Below are 19,545 nucleotides of genomic sequence, written 5' to 3'. Positions count from 1 at the left end.
GGGCATGCTAACACAGAGTTATGTAGAAGCAGCTTCATGTTTACACACTGGTTTTTGTTTTCTCTCTTTTGTTCTTTTTCATCTCTACCTGTTGTGAAACTTGAAATGGTTGCTCTAAAGAGCTGAATGAGGGCTTTAAATTGTTGTTTGATTATTATGTTCTTAGACACAGATCACTATTAGCTACAGTATCTGTAAGGCTATCTCTGCCTGTCTCCATTTATTACATTTCTAATAATTCCTCTTGCAGTTTTTTGCCTGGCAGACTATTAAATAGACAAAGAAATCCTATAAGCTTACACTGAAAGACATACCTGAATCATATCTATGGACCAGAATATCATAAATAACTTGGAGGTTAGGTCTTAGTAATAGCATAGCAGCACTTAAAGGGATAATTCACCCAAAAATCTCACGATTTACTCACCTTCAGATGTGTTTGACTTTCTTTCATCTGCAGAGCACATATTTTTAGAAGAATATCTCAGCTCTGTAGGTCCATAGTGAAGTGAATCAAGTGAGGCAAGTGAATGGGTGCCACAATTTTGAAGCTCCAAAGTCCACATAAAGGGAGAATAAAAGTATCTGTATGACTCCAGTGGTTACATCCATGTGTTCAGACATGATATGATAGGTGTGGGTAAGAAACAGATCAATATTTAAGTAAGTTTTAACCATATATTGTCCTCCCTGCCCAGCAGAGGGGCAATATGCATGAAGAATGTAAGTCACCAAAAACAGGAGGAGAATGGGAAAGTGAAGTGAAATGGAATTTGGCTGAGCAGGGAGGATGATTTATAGTAAAAAAGGACTTAAATATGGATCTGTTTGTCACCCACTCCTATCGTATCGCTTCAAAAGATATGGATTTAACCACCATCATTTGGAGTACTTTTATGTTGCCCTTATGTGGATTTTAGATTTTAAAATGTTGTCATCCATTCACTTGCATTGTTTGAACCTAAAGAGCTGTAGATATTTAGAAATTCTTGTAAAAATGTACGTTTGTGTTCTGCAGACGAAAGAGAGTCGTACACATCTGGGATGGCATGACGGTAAGTAAATGATGAGAGAATTTTCATTATTGGGTGTATTATGGTGTATTATTCCTTTAACACCATTCAGAACACCTTATAAACAGTATAGGAGTACCCTGGCCATCACCCACAACACCTTAGCACCAGGACAGTACGTTTTTGCATGGGCAAGAGCTACTTACAATACATTTTCATCAGAAAATCCCCAAAATGTAGTTTTGTCTGCTCCTCTTTTGAAAACATATGTTGTCTCCCACGTGTGTGTGTGTGTGTGTGTGTGTGTGTGTGTGTGTGTGTGTGTGTTTGTGTGCACGTGTGTGTGTGTGTGTGTTTGATGGCCAGGGTGAGTTGTGTCTTTTTAAACAGATGTTTGGACTGCTGCTAATGTGCTGCAGTAACTGACTAGAGCAGTTTATGAAAGGAAATGGACTGTCACACACATACACGACATATCCATATGTTCCGACATACACATTTACATACCTGTCAGATACCTGTCAGCTCTGGCTCATTGTGATGGATGTTCATCCTTTTTATCATCAATTGTTTAAAATTTAGTTTAATTTCGATGTGTTTAATCTTTAAGTTTCAGATACATTTTCATGCACGGTATCAGAATTATATTTCCAGACACGCATTAAACCAAGTGCTGGAGCAGCTCACACTGTCAGAGCTGATTGTTCCTTTAAATGCCGTTTTTAGTCCAACTTTCAACTTAATCTGTGCTTGGGAACCAAGCCTAAAGAGCTTAGACTGCTGTAGAGTTTGCTGGATTCTGTGCCATGAGTGTGCGAGAGTGTTTGTAAGAGAGCTGGAGACACTTTCAACTCCCAAATCACGACTGAAGAGCATGCACTCACAAAAATCAGAAATTACACTCACATCTCAATAGAGTGTTATCCTTAAATCCTAATCTCTTTGGGAGAAAATTAAACTTGCTTTTAGTGCCACACAGTGGACATTTCACCTCGGTACTGTCGTGATATGCGTAAGGAACCATGTATTACCATTTAGCAAAAATGCTGACACAGTCACATATTTTTCATTAAAATCAGGCTGAAACAATCTGTGTTTAAATGTGCCATACAAACTGTGAAGATCAGGTTGAATGATCAGGGATCTGGTCAAGAAGAAACTTCAGTGATTATTTCCAAACACAGGGATCATTTAGAAGGATACCTCTTTTTAATGATATGGCCTCTTTAACACTCTTTCAAGCAAGTTCACCCCATTTAGCATCTTTATTGCCTCCTTAATCCTTAACAATCACTTAGAACCAACTCATATTAATTTGAATTGTGAATCAATACTGTCTGCCTATTTAATATCATCATAAAAGCTCTGTTTTATTTAATTAACTGAATTGCATTTCATGCTGAGATCCTGCTGTATAGGACCTACTGAAATGCCTGTAAAAACCAGCAGTAGATGCACGACTCAGTACCTTCACAGCGTGCCATTTTTCCATTGAGCTTCTTAAACAGGTGTGATCCAAAACACAAACACTGTGATGCAGGAAGCTTTAGTTAATAGCTAAGAAGTAATTTAGCACACACTTTTAACCAAAGCAGCTTACAATACACTTGTTACAGTTATACGCACTGGAATGAACAACCACTAAGCCTCACATTTCACACACACATTTTGCTGAACTATAAGGTCGCTGTGGTTTCAGCATCACACGGATGGACAGCTCCCCTCATATTGTCAGCAGAAACAAGCCTCTGTGTTAGTCCACTGTGACTCACTACAGAATCCCTGCTCACATGGCACAACTGTGTGTGTGTGTGTGTGTGTGTGTGTGTGTACTTAGCTATAGTTTAGGGATACATTTGTACCCCTCATTGTACTCATGTATCTGACAAAACCCCCTTAGGGGAACTTTTGGGATGTCTTAGCCCCGTTGTACCCTATTTACTCTTTGTCTTGGTCCACAGAGAGATTTGTTTTACTCATTTTGAGCGTTAGTCTCCCAAAAAATTATTATAATTATTATTATTATAATTATTATAATTTTTTAACATGTTTGCGTTATAACACAATTAAGTCATTGTAAAGCAGTCAATGGAAAGGAGGCGAGAACCGGCTTGACGATACAAATAATAGTTTAATATCAAACTTAAAACAGAAGACACAAACACACATGACGGACATGTCCGTAAGCGATCTCTCTCTCCCGCACGATCCTCTTCAGTCGACCTTTATCCCTCTCGGAGGCTTGATTAGCCTAATACGGGACCGGGTGTGTAGGATCACGACCCGGTCCCGCCCTCCGCCCTGCCACAGTCATGTCTCACTGAACCCCATACACACTGTCTGTTGGGGGCTTGCTAGAGTATGCGTACACACACACACACACACACACACACACACACACACACACACACACACACACACACACACACACATGTTGTGTTTCCATGTTTTATGGGGACTTTCCATAGACATAATGGTTTTTATACTGAACAAACTCTATATTCTATCCCCTAATCCTAACCCTACCCCTAAACCTAACCCTCACAGAAAACTTTCTGCATTTTTACATTTTCAAAAAACATAATTTAGTATGATTTATAAGCTGTTTTCCTCATGGGGACCGACAAAATGTCCCCACAAGGTCAAAAATTTTGGGTTTTACTATACTTATGGGGACATTTGGTCCCCATAAAGTGATAAATACACACACACACACACACACACACACACACACACACACACACACACACACACACAGGTGTAATGGTAGCCAGCTGATAGATACCTGTGCAATGTGTATCAACCTCACTCTCCTGACCTCAAGAGGTGTACTACCAACTGAAGCTAGAGGCTGTAGCCTTTAGCCTCTTTGTTAGCGAACCTGCCTCCCATGCCAAAGACACCGGTTCGAGTCCCATACAGAGCGGGTAGAACAAGAGCATCACATTGGTCCGTGACCTGGATGGGAGTGAGGTTTATGTGGGTGAGTGTAATGGTAGTCAGATGGTAGATAGCTGTGCAATGTGTATCAACCTCACTCTCCTGACCTCAAGAGGTGCACTAGCGACTGACACTAGAGGCTGTAGCCTTTAGCCTCCTTGTTAGCGCACCCGCCTCCCATGCCAGAGATGCCAGTTCGAGTCCCATACAGAGCGGGTAGAACAAGAGCGTCACACAGGCGTTGTTTAATATTTATCAGTGATGGCAGTGGTTATCATTATAAATATTTATAGTGATTTTGTGTGTATGTGTCTCATGAGATGAGGTCAGCTCATATTGCTAAATTGCTTCTTTGTTTTCAGTCTGGCTTTTGGCTGCAGTTTGTTTGCATTTCTCCATGTCCTAATGTTTTCACTTTCATTTATACACTCTCTTTTCCTTCAGACGTTATAGCAATAATGGATTTCTGTCCTTTTTAGTGTCTCTGTGTTCCTGTTAAATGTGTTGGTTCATTCATTGTTTCTGTTTTTTGTGTGTATGTGTGTTGGGAATAATGTTTTTGTGGTTTATTTATGTTTGTTTGTTTAATCATGTAAGTTCTCTTTGAGGGGAAAGTTTTGATTAGTTTATGTATTTGTGTGTGTGTGTGTGTGTGTGTGTGTGTGTGTGTGTGTGTGTGTGTGTGTGTGTGTGTGTTGTGTGTAAATATTCAGATATGGCCATATGACTATATGTTTTTTTCATTAAACACAAAATGAGATGTTAGCCAGACTGTCCGAGCTTCTCTTTTCCCTTTAAGAAATAAGTAGAGTAGAATAATCTTATTTCTCAAATAGTTCTCAATTTCTCTCAATTGCTCCTCTCCTATATCTCTCTTTCCCTTTCAATCTATTTTTCTCCTTTAATCATAAAGAGCAGGAACATGGAGGACAGTTGCTGATTATGGTATGTCTATAAAATATAGCTGTTGGCTATATAGACCTCATATTCACACTGCCTATCTCTGTTCTGGTGTAGTTTTTATAGTTTAACCCTCTGGGGTCTGAGGGTATTTTGGGCCCTGGAGAACTTTTGACATGCCTTGACATTTGTGCTTTTTTCAGTTGATTAAAAACATATTAATGGCTAAAGTCTGATAACACTGTATTCAGCACAAACTGGGCTACAATAATATATGAGCAACATGTACAGATTTGTATTTTTGAGAAAATAACGTTTATGCGTGGTTTTTGAAAAAACTAACATTTTAAGTCATTGAAATAAGGTCATATAACACATAATAAACATTTGTCCACAAGACTTTTGAGAACTGGATCTTGTAGCCTAGAGTTTTTCTACAAAATGATGTAAAAACCATCCTGATCACTCATTCATACAAAACAATATACTAATTTAACTTTTGTAAGACAATGTTAGTGTTGAAAGGTCATATGCGAGGAGGCGTGAATGATCATGAATATTCATTGTAATTCATTGTAATTCACACCTGAGGATACAAAGACCCTCCCCTGGGACTATCAATGAGGGACAGAGAATGAATGTGAGGAGACTTAATGATCCAAATCACAAAAAAACTTAAAACACTGAGGCAGTGGTGAGGTCAAATAGCGACTTACAGTGCTATTTGTGATCAAAGCTGAATTTTCAGCATCATTGCTGCAGTCTTCAGTGTCACATGATCCTTCAGAAATCATTATAATATGGTGATTTTCTAATATGGGCATATTTAAAGTGCATTTTGCTCATTTAACCTGAACTCATATTTGCAAGCACAAGCTTTGTTGATGATAATGAGGCAGCATAAATGCTATTTAAAATATAATCTAAACATTCATATAATTTGATATCATATTACATATCATATTTATATTATACGGCATAGAATTTATTATACCTGCTTCAAATGTTCATCGGAGTCCCGCTCTTCTTCTGAGGAAAATGTTAACTCTTTCATAATATCCTGGAGATTTCTCGTCTGTGCATCGTTGCAAACGCGCAGAAAAATGAATGAAATGTGTTTAAATCAAACCTCACAGTCGCCTGTGTATCGTTACAAACACGCAGAAAAGTAGAGTTGTGTTGTGTTTACATCAGACCTCATGGTCAGGGGCGTGCACTTTTGCATTGATCGTCTCAGCACATTAGCGTATGAATGGCGCGCTCTGCTGGTGGGTGGGATCACATTACAGATAATTAGCCTAGTAAAAACTGTACATCGCTTTGTTTCAAACAGGTTGCATTGCAGGAGAATATTTGTTTTAAATTTTAAATTTGTTTTATTTACAAGTAGACATTTTAAGCTTTCTTTAAACATATGTTTCATGTTTGTGTGATAAGTATTCACGGAGTTTCAGTTCATTTTTGTGACGTGTTTCTGAAATATGCTCGTGAACACAGAGACTGCTGAAAGCTCACCCTTTTTATTTTCTTTATTATACAAAATATTATGTTGTTATTGTGAGTGTACACAAATAAAAGTAGACACTTTATAGTCTCTAATGATGTCTTACACTTATCTGTATACCCAAAAATGACGGAGTATTTGAAGTTGTTTCTGCTGTAATGACGAAAATATTCATCAGGACGCACCGGCACGTCCGTTGACCCCAGAGGGTTAATATCTCTTTCTTGTAGTTGTTGTTATGACCAAATCATAACAGAAAGCAGATCTCTCTCTCTCTCTCTCTCTCTCTCTCTCTCTCTCTCTCTCTCTCTCTCTGTCTACATCAGGGGTGCCCAATACGTCAATCGCGATCTACCAGTCAATCGCAATGGCAATGCTGGTAGATCGCACAACATGTTTATGTATTTTGTCAACTTTTAATACAAATAAATATAATGTTTTTCCATATTTTTGTTTCTGTTTGACTGGTGAGATTTTTGTTTATTCAGTTGCCATGACAACTAGGTACACGCCTTCCAAGGTCTTCTTAGAACAGAGCTCGAAATTGCGTTGCTAGCAGTTTTTGAGGCTAGCTACCAGCAGCTAATGCCCTGTAGGTGTTTTGGGTTTAGTGTTAAAATTGAATGATATCAACATTTAACATTGTTATATATTTTTTTATTAATTAGAAGATGAATTCCATGTAGGCATAAATGCAGTAGTCCCAACAAGGATTTTTTTTAAACAAAACTGTGTTATTTTTAGTTGGTAGATCTTATTGAGTTGGTCATTTAAAAGTAGATCATCACGCAAAAAAGTGTGGACACCCCTGGTCTACATCACTTCTTCGTTTTGTCTAATTTCTCCTCCTTTTCATCCTCTCTCTTTAAATCACAATTTTACAAAATTTCTTATCACTGTCCTCCAGTCTGTTATGATGATCATGTGTGTGTGTGTGTGTGTGTGTGTGTGTGTGTGTGTGTGTGTGTGTGTTTTATCTAATTGCTGTAATAGGTTTATTCAGTAAGCAGTTGATAAGACTCAGACTTAGCCCTGAGGCAGCACTTGTCTTTCCTGTTCTGTGATGTTTCAGCTATTTGAAATATATATTAGAAATATATTCCTCTATTTTATTTAGATTAAATCGCAGCCATTTCTTTTGCCCACTTATTAATAAGGCCACTGAATTCTGATGTACATTTTGTGGTTTGACTCCAGCTAGAAATCCTCTCACCAGCTTCTGGCAACTATATGCCAAACTTTATGCCTTGTCATCATTTTGACACAGAGCTGTCTGATTGTGCGTTTGGTCTAATCTGATCAGACCAGAAAAAATATACATTTCTACATTAGTGAAACAACTATCACAGTTCAATACATGTGAATTTAATTGCAATATGAAACTCTATTCAAAACAGTAAAAAAAAAAAAAAAGAGGTGTTCATGATTTTTGGTTTGTTATTATGTTATTATTACAGTGTTACTACATTGTTATTATATTGTCATTACATATGCTTATTTCTCAAGCGTAAAATAATCCCTGCCAGTGAAATTATGTTTTAATACAGAAATCAAAGAGATTTGATAACAGGGATGTAATGAATTAGACACATTGTAGGAATGAAATAGTGGGAGAGAGACAGGAAGTTGCCCCCCGGGCTCCCCTCTATAACCACCATTGCTTATAACCCTAAGCAATCAGCGTCATGCAACAAGTAGATTAGGGGTATTTCTGAAACATAACTTTAGGTTTCAAACTAAATTCTCTGAATACACATTTGATATGTTTTGATATATTTGCCATGCATTGACACATTAACAAACACACTCATATACACATGTTTCTGCAGTTATCTAAATGAGGATATACTGTAAGATTATTTCTAAAAGAGTAAATAATACCTATATAATATACTTTGGACTAACCCTAAACTTTCCCATAGAAGAAAACTTTTTTGCATGTTTAGAATAAAAATAAAACATTGTTTACTGTATTTATGAATCACCTTTCCCTTAGAGGACGTAGCCAAAAATAATTTTTCTCAGATTTAGCTTACTTGTGGAGACATTTTTCAGCTAATCTCTGTAAATGTTTTAGGCCCTCAGGGTGAGAAGTGTGTGAGTGTGTTTCGGTAGATTACTCAATTGGATTAATATGTCACTAATAGATCTAAACAGCTGAGTCATAGATTCACTCTGACTGCCGAAACTAATACTCTTTCCATCACACACTCACTTAAGGGTCTAGTTCTGTTTTCAGCAGCAGGACTCAATAATAAAAAAAAAGACCTGAGGACAGTGTGAAAGAGTTCAGGGCCAGTTGATAGAAATGTCACTTGCTGTATGCATTTTTACTATGCTTTATATCCGGTGATCATCTACATGAGTTTTTATGCCATTCTGTGATGTATTTTGTGCATTGTTGTCGCAAATTCTACTGATTGAAATATTGATTTATTTACAGTATATGTATAATATACCAAGGCAAAGCTATCTAGCCTACAAGCACAGATTTTAAAAGAAAGAAAGTCAAAGAGGTTTGGAACGACATGAGTTGATTAAATCATGACAGAATTTTCAATTTTGGGTGAACTATCCTTTTGACATTTAATGAAAAATATTCATATTGTTTTCCTGGAACATACATTTTTTTTTGCAAAAATGTAAATATATATTTTTTAGAGCTGTCAATGGATTAACATTAAACATGATTTGCTGATTAATTAATTTAATTAATCGCAATTAATTGCATATATATATATATATATATATATATATATATATAAGGCACTGCAAAAACTGGTTTTAGAAGGAAATATATAATTTTTTTCCATATCATTGAACATAAGCCCATCATTGGCTACAGTCCTCAGCAATGCATTTTGTAACTGAACTCGTCAATCTGTCCGAGGTAGACATATTATACAGGCTTTTCTAAGGACGCATCTATGTCATTTTCCTTCAGTCTCGAGTAATATAAATACAGATATCTCCTGACCTCAAACACGTGCTCTTGACATGCACATCCACTGTTGTTGTTTCCACCTTCGTCTCCTGATGAGTGATGATTACATATTCTTCTAGCACTTCTTTGTAACAGCAAAGGCAGGAGTATTGCCACCTTGTGGACCCACTAATTAGTGCAAAAAATTCCTCACGCATGTGCATACTGCGCATTCAGGGCTGTATGCATTCAGTGCGCGAGCACTGCTGATGACGAAATTTGCGTCACGCATTCTGCATGCATGTGCCTAGCATTCGCATATGACCAGTGTACACTTTGGGCTTTAGTGTGGTTTGTTGTCTATACAGCTGCACATTGCCTGTTCAGCTGGAGTTGTGCTTACTGCCCCCTGAGGCCGAGACTTGTATAAACATGAAGGTGAATCTGCCTTTGTGGTCCGAGGGCATGATTAATTTTTTTTTATATAATTTATTGCATTGAATTAATGCATTAAATCAACAGCCCTAATATTTTTGTTTTTGTTGTGGGGGCCATGGAAAATGTTGGCAGGGGACATTTAAATGACTAGGCCAGCAGAAAAAAATCCTTTTTGTTGAGCCCTAAGCAGTCTTTCATTCTGTTGTCTCATCTGCCACAGGTGGAACGTATTGAGTGGAGATAGATGGTTTCTCCTTACTCTGCTGTCACTCTGTTTTCATGCACACTGAAATGTTGTCTGACAGCTGTCATTCAAGAGAGAATTGTCTTTTTAGGGTTTGGTCCAAAATATCAGGTCCACATTCAATGTTGTCTCCTTTTCTGCTCTTTGACTGAATTTCAGTGTCTTTGTGTTTCTGTTGGCCCACCGTCTAGAGTTTGAGGTGTGTATTTGTGTTTGTCTTTGCCAAATGAGGAGAAAAATATGGCAGGAAGAAGGAATGGATGGAAGAGAATGAGAGAGATGATTCTCATCTCTGCCATCCTCTCTCCTTTCTGATTGCTGTCTGTCTCACCTGCCCTTCATTAAGTCCCCTGTCATCATAGCGACTGTTGTCATGCTAACACCCTGAGCCCTGGCATTGTCATCACTGCACTTATAGGCCTGTCAATCACACTGAGTGATTGAAAGGGAGAGAGAGATAAAGAAAGAGAGGAGAAAAGTATGGAAGAGAGTGAACAAAAGGAGATGACTTTGTTGTTTGTGGAACAAGGCACAATGGGGACTTTATATTCTTTCAATGGATTGTTTGTTTTCTGTTTCTGTAATTTTTGTTTTTTCATTTATTCTTGTATTGGTTAGTTGGTTCTTATTTTATTGGTTTATTCAATACTTTATTTGTTAAGTCAGTTTTCCATTTATTCTTTTATTTTTTGTTCATTATTTGCTTTTTGTTCTATTGTTTGTTCTTTCATTTGTTTATTAGTTCAGTTATTCTTTCTGTTGTTTTATTTGTTTGTTGTTTATTATGTTCTTTGTTTATTATTTTCTTCTTTTCTCTTTGTTTATTTTTCATTTGTCATTTTTTTTGTTCTTTTGTTTGTCTCTTTGTTCATTTGAGCACTCTTTTGTTTGTTTTATTCATTAATTTGTTCTTTCATTTGTTTGTTCCTTCATTTGATTGTTTGTTCTTTGTTTCTTTAATTGTTTTTTGTAAATTTTTATGTTTATTCTGTCATTTATTTTTTGTTCTTTCAGTTTGTCATTTGTTCTTTTTCATTTGTTTTCTTTTTGTTTTAGTTCAGTTATTCTTTTATTTGCTTGTTTATTCTTTGTTTCTTTTTTCTTTTGTTCTTGAATAGTCATTAATTGATTTGTTCTTTCTTCCTATGTTTGGTTGTTCATTTTTTTATTTGTAATTTTTTTCATAACACATTCTTTTTCCTCCACTCTTTTATATGTTTGTTCTTTCTCTTTTCTAAGTCTGTCTTTACTAAAAATGTATTTTTATTAGCACTATGATTGGCTGAATGGACTTGCAGGCCAAGGCAGAATCTGCTGACTTTTTGAAAAATAAATCACATTTTGAATCTGTGGAATTTAAAAGGGATTAAAACATGGCAAATTGCTTTAAATTGAGCAGAGAGAAATACACTACTAGCTGAAATCGCCATCAAATGAGCCAAAATATAAAAATAAAAAAACATGCAAGGGGTGGGGATTGTGTAAGACTATTGTAAAGATGGCGCTTCCCTGTGTGCGACATCGGGGAAGTCACCGAGGCAAGTTTTACTTAGTTTTGTTATTTACGTTTTTATTTGTATTTATTCATGTTGGTTAAGTGAAGGCTCATGGCCACCACGGAAGCAAGGCAGGTGGGGAGGTGTCGAGCCGAGACTCCGGCACCTGGTTAACAAAAGAAGGCTGTCCCTCCCGGTTATACTTTTTACCAATGTCCAGTCTCTGGAGAATAAAATGGATGATCTCCTTAGTAGGATGGCTACACAAAGGCATATTCAGGAATGTTGTGTTCTGCACTTTTGCAAGACATGGCTCGGAAAGAGGACCCCCGATGAGTCTATAACACCGGCAGGCTACACGGTTTTTAGAGCTGACATAACGCTGTGGATACAGGAAAAACCTGTTGGGGAGGAACAGCGATCCTCATCAAACATTGCTGGTGTACCGACAATAGGATAATATCCCAGTCTTGTTCTGAAGATGTGGAATATATCACCTTAAAGTGCAGGTCATTTTATTTACCTATAGAATTACTGTGCATAATACTGAGTGTTGTGCATATCCCTCCGTCTGCCAGCGAGGATAATGCACTCAAATAACTGCATCATATGATCAGTGGACATGAAAATACTTATCTGGATGCCACACTTGTTGTTGTGGGGGATTTTAACCATTGTAATCTTCAGAAAAACATTCTGGAGTTCTACCAGTATGTCACTTTCCCCACCAGGAATAACAACACTTTGGGCCATTGCTACAGTAACTTAAAAAAATGCATATATTGCTGCTCCTAAACCTCACTTTGGTAAGTCTGACATTTGGCAATTCTGTTACAGCCTGCTTACATCACAAGGCTGAAAACTAATCCAGTCACAGTTAGAACTGTGAAAACATGGACTGACAGTGCTCTGACGGACCTGCAGAGCTGCCTAAAGGCTACAGATATGAACATTTTTATGGAGGCTACAAACAATATTTATGATTACATAGTAGCTAGTAGGTACATTAACTGGAGTACCTCCATCTGTGTCCCCTCCTGAACGTTTCGTGTTTTTCCAAACCAAAAGCTCTGGTTCAACTCGGAAATATCCTTGAAGATCAGGAAACGGTGTATAGCTTTCAAATCAGGGGATGTGGTAGAGTATAAAAGGACCCGATACGAGCTACAAAACTCAAAGATGCAAATAGGGCATACTCCCAAAAACTTGAGAAATGCTACAAGGGCAACAATACATGAAGTATGTGGCAGGGAATTCATTCTGTTACTAACTACAGGAGAAACACAAGTAGGATAGAGACCAGAGATACCACACTAGCAGACAATCTCAACAGTTTCTATGCCAGGTTTGAAAGATTGAATGAAGACACCTCCTTAAAATCCCTGTGTAACCCTGAGGAGATAGCACTGCAGGTTACACACACACAGGTTCTCAGGGCCCTGAAGCAGGTAAACCCACAAAAAGCAGTAGGAATGGATGGGGTGTCGCCGAGAGTCCTGAAGGCCTGTGCTGACCAGCTAGCAGGTGTGTATTCAGACATTTTTAACATTTCACTGACACAAGCAATAGTCCCAAAAACGTTTAAGTCCTCTGTTATAGTACCGGTTCCAAAAAACAAATAAACCCATCTACAATGAATGATTTTAGGCCAGTGGCACTTACATTGGTTGCCATGAAATGTTTTGAAAAGCTGGTTCTACAATCCATAAACTCTGTGGTGCCAGATACAGTGGATCCTCTACAATTTGCCTACCGCCGAAATAGATCAATGGATGATGCAGTAGCACTGGTACTTCACTCCACACTGGAACATCTGGACATGAATAGAACATATGTACGTATGCTTTTTCTGAATTACAGCTCTGCCTTTAACACTATCTGACCAATAACACTGATTGTGAAGCTGGCAGACCTTGGAGTGCCAACATCCACATGTAACTGGATTTTGGATTTCCTTACAGACAGATTACAAGTGGTCAATGTCTCAACGTCTCTGCCGAGCTTACTCTCAGTACTGGAACTCCACAGGAAAATGACCTGGTTCTTAACATAGATAAAACCAATGAAATACTTACTGACTTTAGGAGGAAAGCTCCCACTCTGCAGCCTCTAATCATTAAAAGGTCTGAGGTGGAGCAGGCTGATAGTCACAAGTTTTTAGGCCTTCACATTGAGGTAAACCTGAGCTGGGCTGATAAAACCATGGCCATAGTCAAGAAAGCACAGCAGAGGTTTCATCAGGCTGCTGAAGAAGTCCGGACTCAGCCGTCAGCCCCTCAGCCAGGCTTCCAGAGGACTTGTTGAAAGTATTCTCACCAACAGCATTACCGGATGGTTTGGAAATACCACCCAGACTGAAAGAAGATCATTCAATGGTTCATTAAAACTGCAGTGAGAATCATTGGCTCTGAGCTACCCTCTGGAAATATTATACATACAACGTTGCAGGAGAAAAGCACAGAGCATTCTTAGTGATCAAAATCACCCAGCTCAATCTGTTCATGTGGAATAACTCAAGATATAATTAAAGACATCAATGGCCAATGAGGATAATAGTTTTTTTTTTTTTTTCCAGCCACTGCCAGACTGATTGCAAAAGACATTGAGACTGGAGGGAAATATTACACCTCCCATCTTTCTCATAGCAGGGGCACTTAATTCATACACTGAACGGTCTATGAATGGGTTGTATTTTTATTTATCTTACTAGCTATGCCAGTTTTTATATAATAATTTATTGTAAAATAGTTATTTGTTAAATTAAATTAATATGTATATTAATTTTGTTGTAATATTGTGTTTATTGTGTCATTCTTAAAAAATGTGGCTCTAAGAGTTACACACAAGTATTCCATTGTACCTTTACTGCTTTGTACCTGTGCAAATGGCAATAAATATAAATATAATAAATATAATATAATATAATAAATGACAGATGTTGCATTTCTGCCGAAGCCTGAAAAGATTTCAACAGAGTTCTGCATGCACAGTTTCTGTCTGGGCTGGCTTATTGGATATTTATTTGATTATTAAGATGAGTGAAGTGAACTTTATGGTCCGGTGGTTTCTACCCATATTCCGGTCAAACTCTGCTTGAAATCTTTATAATGAACTGCTTTGGTCGGTTGGCTGAATTCACTGTTATGGGTTGTCAGTCGAAAAGTGGCCATAATCAATACACACACACACACACACACGAGAGAGAGAGAGGGTGAGTTTGTCATAAGGGCATGTTTGAATCATGGATTCTAATAGTGGCACTGACAGAAATGCACACTTACAACACTCTGTGACCCTGTACACCAACAGCACCGCCAGTCAACTGAAACTCCATTACCAGAACCCAGCCATGATCCATTAGACAACTTGCCCTTACACCATACGCTTATCTTGATGTTAAAGTAGCAGTTCACCCCCCCAAAAAAAATACAAAATACAAAAAAAAAAAAATATGAAAAGAGATATTCTTCTAAAAATCTTACGTTTTGTTCTGTAGAAGAAAGAAAGTCATACACATCTGGGATGGCATGAGGGTGAGTAAATGATTAGAGAATTAACATTTTTGGGTTGGTGCTCTTTGTTGGTGCTCACAATGCAAGTGAATGGTGGCCAGCACTTTCAATCTCCAAAAATCACATTAAGTCAGTATAAAAGTAATCTATAAGACAGTGTCTTCAGAAGCGATATGATAGCTGTGGGTGAGAAACAGATCAATATTGAAGTCCTTTTTACAGTAAATCTAAACATTCATTTTTACATTCAGCTACCTGCTGGTTAAAGGTGGAGATATATTGTAAAAAAGGACTGAACTATTGAGCTGTTTCTCACCCACACCTATCATATCACTTCTGAAAACATAGATTTAACCTCTGTCTTATTGATTACTTTTATGCTGCCTTTATGTGATTGAAAGTCCACCATTAACTTGCATTTTGAGGACCAACAGAGCTGATATATTCTCCTAAAAATTTTCATTTGTGTTCTCAGCCTCAAGGATGGCATGAGGGTGAGTAAATGATGAGAGAATTTTTGGTAACACTTTACAATTAGGCTCCATTTGTTAACATTAGTTAATGCAATATGTACCATGAACAAAACATTTACAATATATTTGTTACAGCATTTATTAATCTTTGTTAATATAAGTTAATAAAAATGCTATCATTTATTGTGAAGTGGTTGCTTCAGCAATTGCGCTTTTCATCTCACATTTGCTTTTTATGACACTATCGGTTAGGTTTAGGTTTTAAATTTAGAGCAGGCATTGGTTCTTAAAAATAAATAATAATAATAATCTGTTTGGGAGAAAACGTAGCTCAATTTTAGTGCCACACAATGAATGTTTCACCTCTGAACTGCTGTGCTACTTGTAAGGAACCACATAATTGAAATTTGCAAAAATGTCACCACAGTCACATAAGTTTCATGAGATCAGGCTTGCTATGACGCAAAACACCCATTCACCTAGATATCTTTGTTATTTACCAAATGACGTTCCAACAACACATTTACAAAAAGCAAAAATCTGCTTTAAACACACCTGCATCTGATGGCTTATCATTTCCATAAGAAAACTAATTCCCTCTATATCAGGATCTAGCAGATGTTAAACTGTGCATGCGTGCGTGTGAGGGAAAAGAGAAGGACCATTTCTCATATTCAGATTTTCTTTGACACACACAGCTGTGCTGTTGTTTCTATGGTAGCTTGCTTTTTATTTTGCATAAAGATACAAGTCAGGTTTTGGATATGTTTTCCTTATATCTGTGCAACTTGATTTGGCTACACACTCTCACACAGACTCACACATCACGCTCCTTTTATGTCGCTCATACCCTGTTATTTTTTACATACTCACTACATTAACGAGATTTCAGTACATGTTCCTGTGATATATTTACTATGAAATGTATTGTCATTTTAGGAGTATGTGTGTTGTTGAATAGATACATACACAAATGTTAAAGTACTTCCTCCCATGTTAATATGCAGAGACAACTATAAGTAATCCATTTGTAGATTAAAGGGATAGTTCACCTAAAAATGTAAATTCTCTCATAATTTACTCGCCCTCATGCCATCCCAGATTCTTTCTTCTGCAAAACACAAACTGATATTTTTAGAAGAATATTTCAGCTCTGTATGTCCATAAAATGCAAATGAATGGTGACCAGGACTTTGACGGTCCAAAAGGGACATAAAGGCAGCATAAAAGTTACCCACATGACTCCAGTTGTTAAATCTATATCTTCTGAAGTGATATGATAGATGTGGATGAGAAACAGATCAATATTTATGTCCTTTTTTACTGTAAATCTACACTTTCACATTCAGCCACCTACTGGTTGGGGCTTGTCAAAGGTTGAGATTGATAGTAAAAAAGGATTTAAATATTGATCTGTTTCTCACCCACATCTATCATATCGCTTCAGAAGATATAGATTTAACAACTGGAGTCATGTGGGTAACTTTTATGCTGCCTTTATTTCCCTTTTGGACCGTCAAAGTTCTGGTCACCATTCATTTGCATTTTATAACTTCAAATTTATGGTCACTATTCACTTGCATTTTATGGACATAGATATTCTTCAAAAAATATCTAAAAATAAAAATATGTTTTGCAGAAGAAAGTCATACACATCTGGGATGGCATGAGGGCGTGTAAATTATGAGAGAATTTTCTTTTTTGGGTGAACTATTCCCCTTAATTTCTCTGGAAAGTGTAAACACTGTATCTTTGTGGCATTTTAATCATTGCTCTAGACCAGACCAGCCCATCACAGCAACATTGACTCATTGACCAAATGGCATGAGTTTGAGGTATGACTGTCTGTTTGTTCGACTATTAAAAGATGTGGGGAGAGTTCAGTTTGTGGCTCACACACTTCACCATTTAATTCAAGACTTTGGCTCTATTTTATAAAGGCAGTTCTGATGATTAAGCACAAATGAATGGAAGGCAATTTAAAATAAGTTATAGGTAAACTGAAAGTGAGCTTTTGTTGTTTTAGGATAGATGACATGGCAACCAGCATGCCAGTCCATCTGCTGTGAGGAGCGTTCCGCCCCTTATGGTCCATGCTGAAATTGTGTGTATATTGTGTTTGTGTATCAGCATTAATCGTGCAGAACAGAGTACTTTGTAGGCTTAGACAGGGGATGCAGACACCCTAATCTCAATATTAAAACACTCATTGGTAAATGACTTCCCACAATGACACAGTCATGAGTGTAAACTGTATGTCTTATGGAAGTTCAATACACTCTCTCTCTCTCTTTCTCTCTCCCCCTCTCTCTCTCTCTCTCTCCCTCTCTCTGCAGGCCACGGATAATGACTTGGACACATTTGGAGTGGTTCGCTATTTTTTCAGTGATGAGCCAGACCAGTGAGATTATCATTCATTAACATACTGTGGCCTTTCACACTGATACAGCATTCTGTTTAATTCATTAAATTATTTTGATTAATTAAATTCAAATCTCTTTAGATTTTCATGCCTTTCTTGTCTGTTCTTATAGACGATTTCTTTTAAGGAAAAGATTTTCATTGGCTATGTGTTTGGAATGGAATAGCAGTGCACTGCCTATTACATACTGCACTTTATACACTGTAGTGTTCAGGCTACTGTATACGCTATACATTTTTATAGTCCGGATATATTAAGTTATTCAAAAAAGCATACAAATGCAGTTCACACAAACAATTAATTATATACATCTACTACAGTGTGATGAACATGTTTTCAAGTCAGTTTGTATTCTTTTTCTGGGGCTTAAAGTAGAAGATGTATTACCGTAAGTATTGTAACCATCTGAAGACAGTAAAAAAAAAAGTTAATATTATTAATAATATTATTAATAGCTGAAAATTTTGTCCACCAAATCAAAGTCAGGAAATGTTTATTAAAAAGCAGATTTTGGTCGTATCATATTGAATAATAATAATAATAAAGAAAATTGTACATTTGTGTATGTAATAATAAAGTTGTGTATGTTCTCATGTATTCAAGATGCAAGGAAAGTATTTTAATACCACTTCTGATGCTTACACTTACGTGTGTGTGTGTGTGTGTGTGTGTGTGTGTGTATATTATATATATATATATATATATATATATATATATATATATATATATATATATTAAACCACAGTTGGCAAATGCATTATACTACAAATGTCATAGGTAATTTGGGTATTCCATGCATACAGAAAATGTACATGTTGTGAACCGTAAACATGCTGCATGCTTTTTAAATATTAAGTAGTGTAGCAATAGCATTTGCATTCTCCTACTTTTTCAAAGTCAATTATTTTGTATTTTCTCTCTTGCCACCTCTTATTGGTTAATGTTAACTTATTTCTGTGTGTTAACTCCTCCTCCAGGTTCTCATTGGATGCTGTGACAGGCTGGGTGACTCTGAGAGAACGGTTGGATTACGAGCTCATGAGACGCTTTACTCTGACAATATTGGCTCGTGACGGAGGAGGGGAGGAGACTACGGGTCGTCTCCGCATTAATGTGATGGATGTAAACGACAATGCACCAGTCTTCCAAAAGGAGGCGTATGTGGGCTCACTGATGGAGAACGAACAGGCACCACAGCAGGTCGTCCGAGCCCGGGTGAGAGACAGAGAGATGTGGAGTTTAGGAAGTCAAGAGTGTGCGTGAATCCATTACCTACTGTTCTGAAAGCTCTGTGTGGATGTGTGACATACGACTTGTAATACGTCATTGTTACGTCAGTTGAGTGCAACAGTATATTCAGTGTAAAAATATTGGATGACAGTTGGTTTATACATTGAATTATACACATGAATTTTATGTGTGTTTGGAGCCAAATCTCTCTCTTTATAAGTGTACTGGACTGAAACAAGCCTGAGCACTGTACTGGTCTGTGGGTCATTCACATTGTGATTGTTCAGTGTGTCTGTGTTAGTGTCTTTTAATTGTGACAGCCGCACTCATTTCAGCTGTTGGCTCTAATCTTTGCAGTGATTGTGAGTTTGATGATAGGTGGAGCTCAGAGTTGTGTGACCAGTGGTACACACACACACACACACACACACACACACACATATAAATATA

At 37.2% G+C, this 19,545-nt stretch overlaps 1 protein-coding gene across 1 annotated transcript in view; it reads left to right on the top strand.

Annotated features, from left to right (window-relative positions):
- cdh23 (cadherin-related 23) overlaps positions 1 to 19,545 on the top strand; it is a 326,796-nt gene that overhangs the window by 197,589 nt on the left and 109,662 nt on the right. The window contains 2 exon segments of the mRNA XM_052090034.1: positions 17,780 to 17,844; positions 18,843 to 19,080. Of these exon segments, the coding sequence (XP_051945994.1) occupies positions 17,780 to 17,844; positions 18,843 to 19,080 (303 nt within the window).

Source organism: Xyrauchen texanus, chromosome 24 (genome assembly GCF_025860055.1).
Source record: "Xyrauchen texanus isolate HMW12.3.18 chromosome 24, RBS_HiC_50CHRs, whole genome shotgun sequence".
In the NCBI taxonomy this organism is placed as follows: domain Eukaryota; kingdom Metazoa; phylum Chordata; class Actinopteri; order Cypriniformes; family Catostomidae; genus Xyrauchen; species Xyrauchen texanus.
The sequence above is the reverse complement of the archived record's forward strand: the minus strand, read 5'-3'. Positions and strand labels throughout refer to the sequence as shown.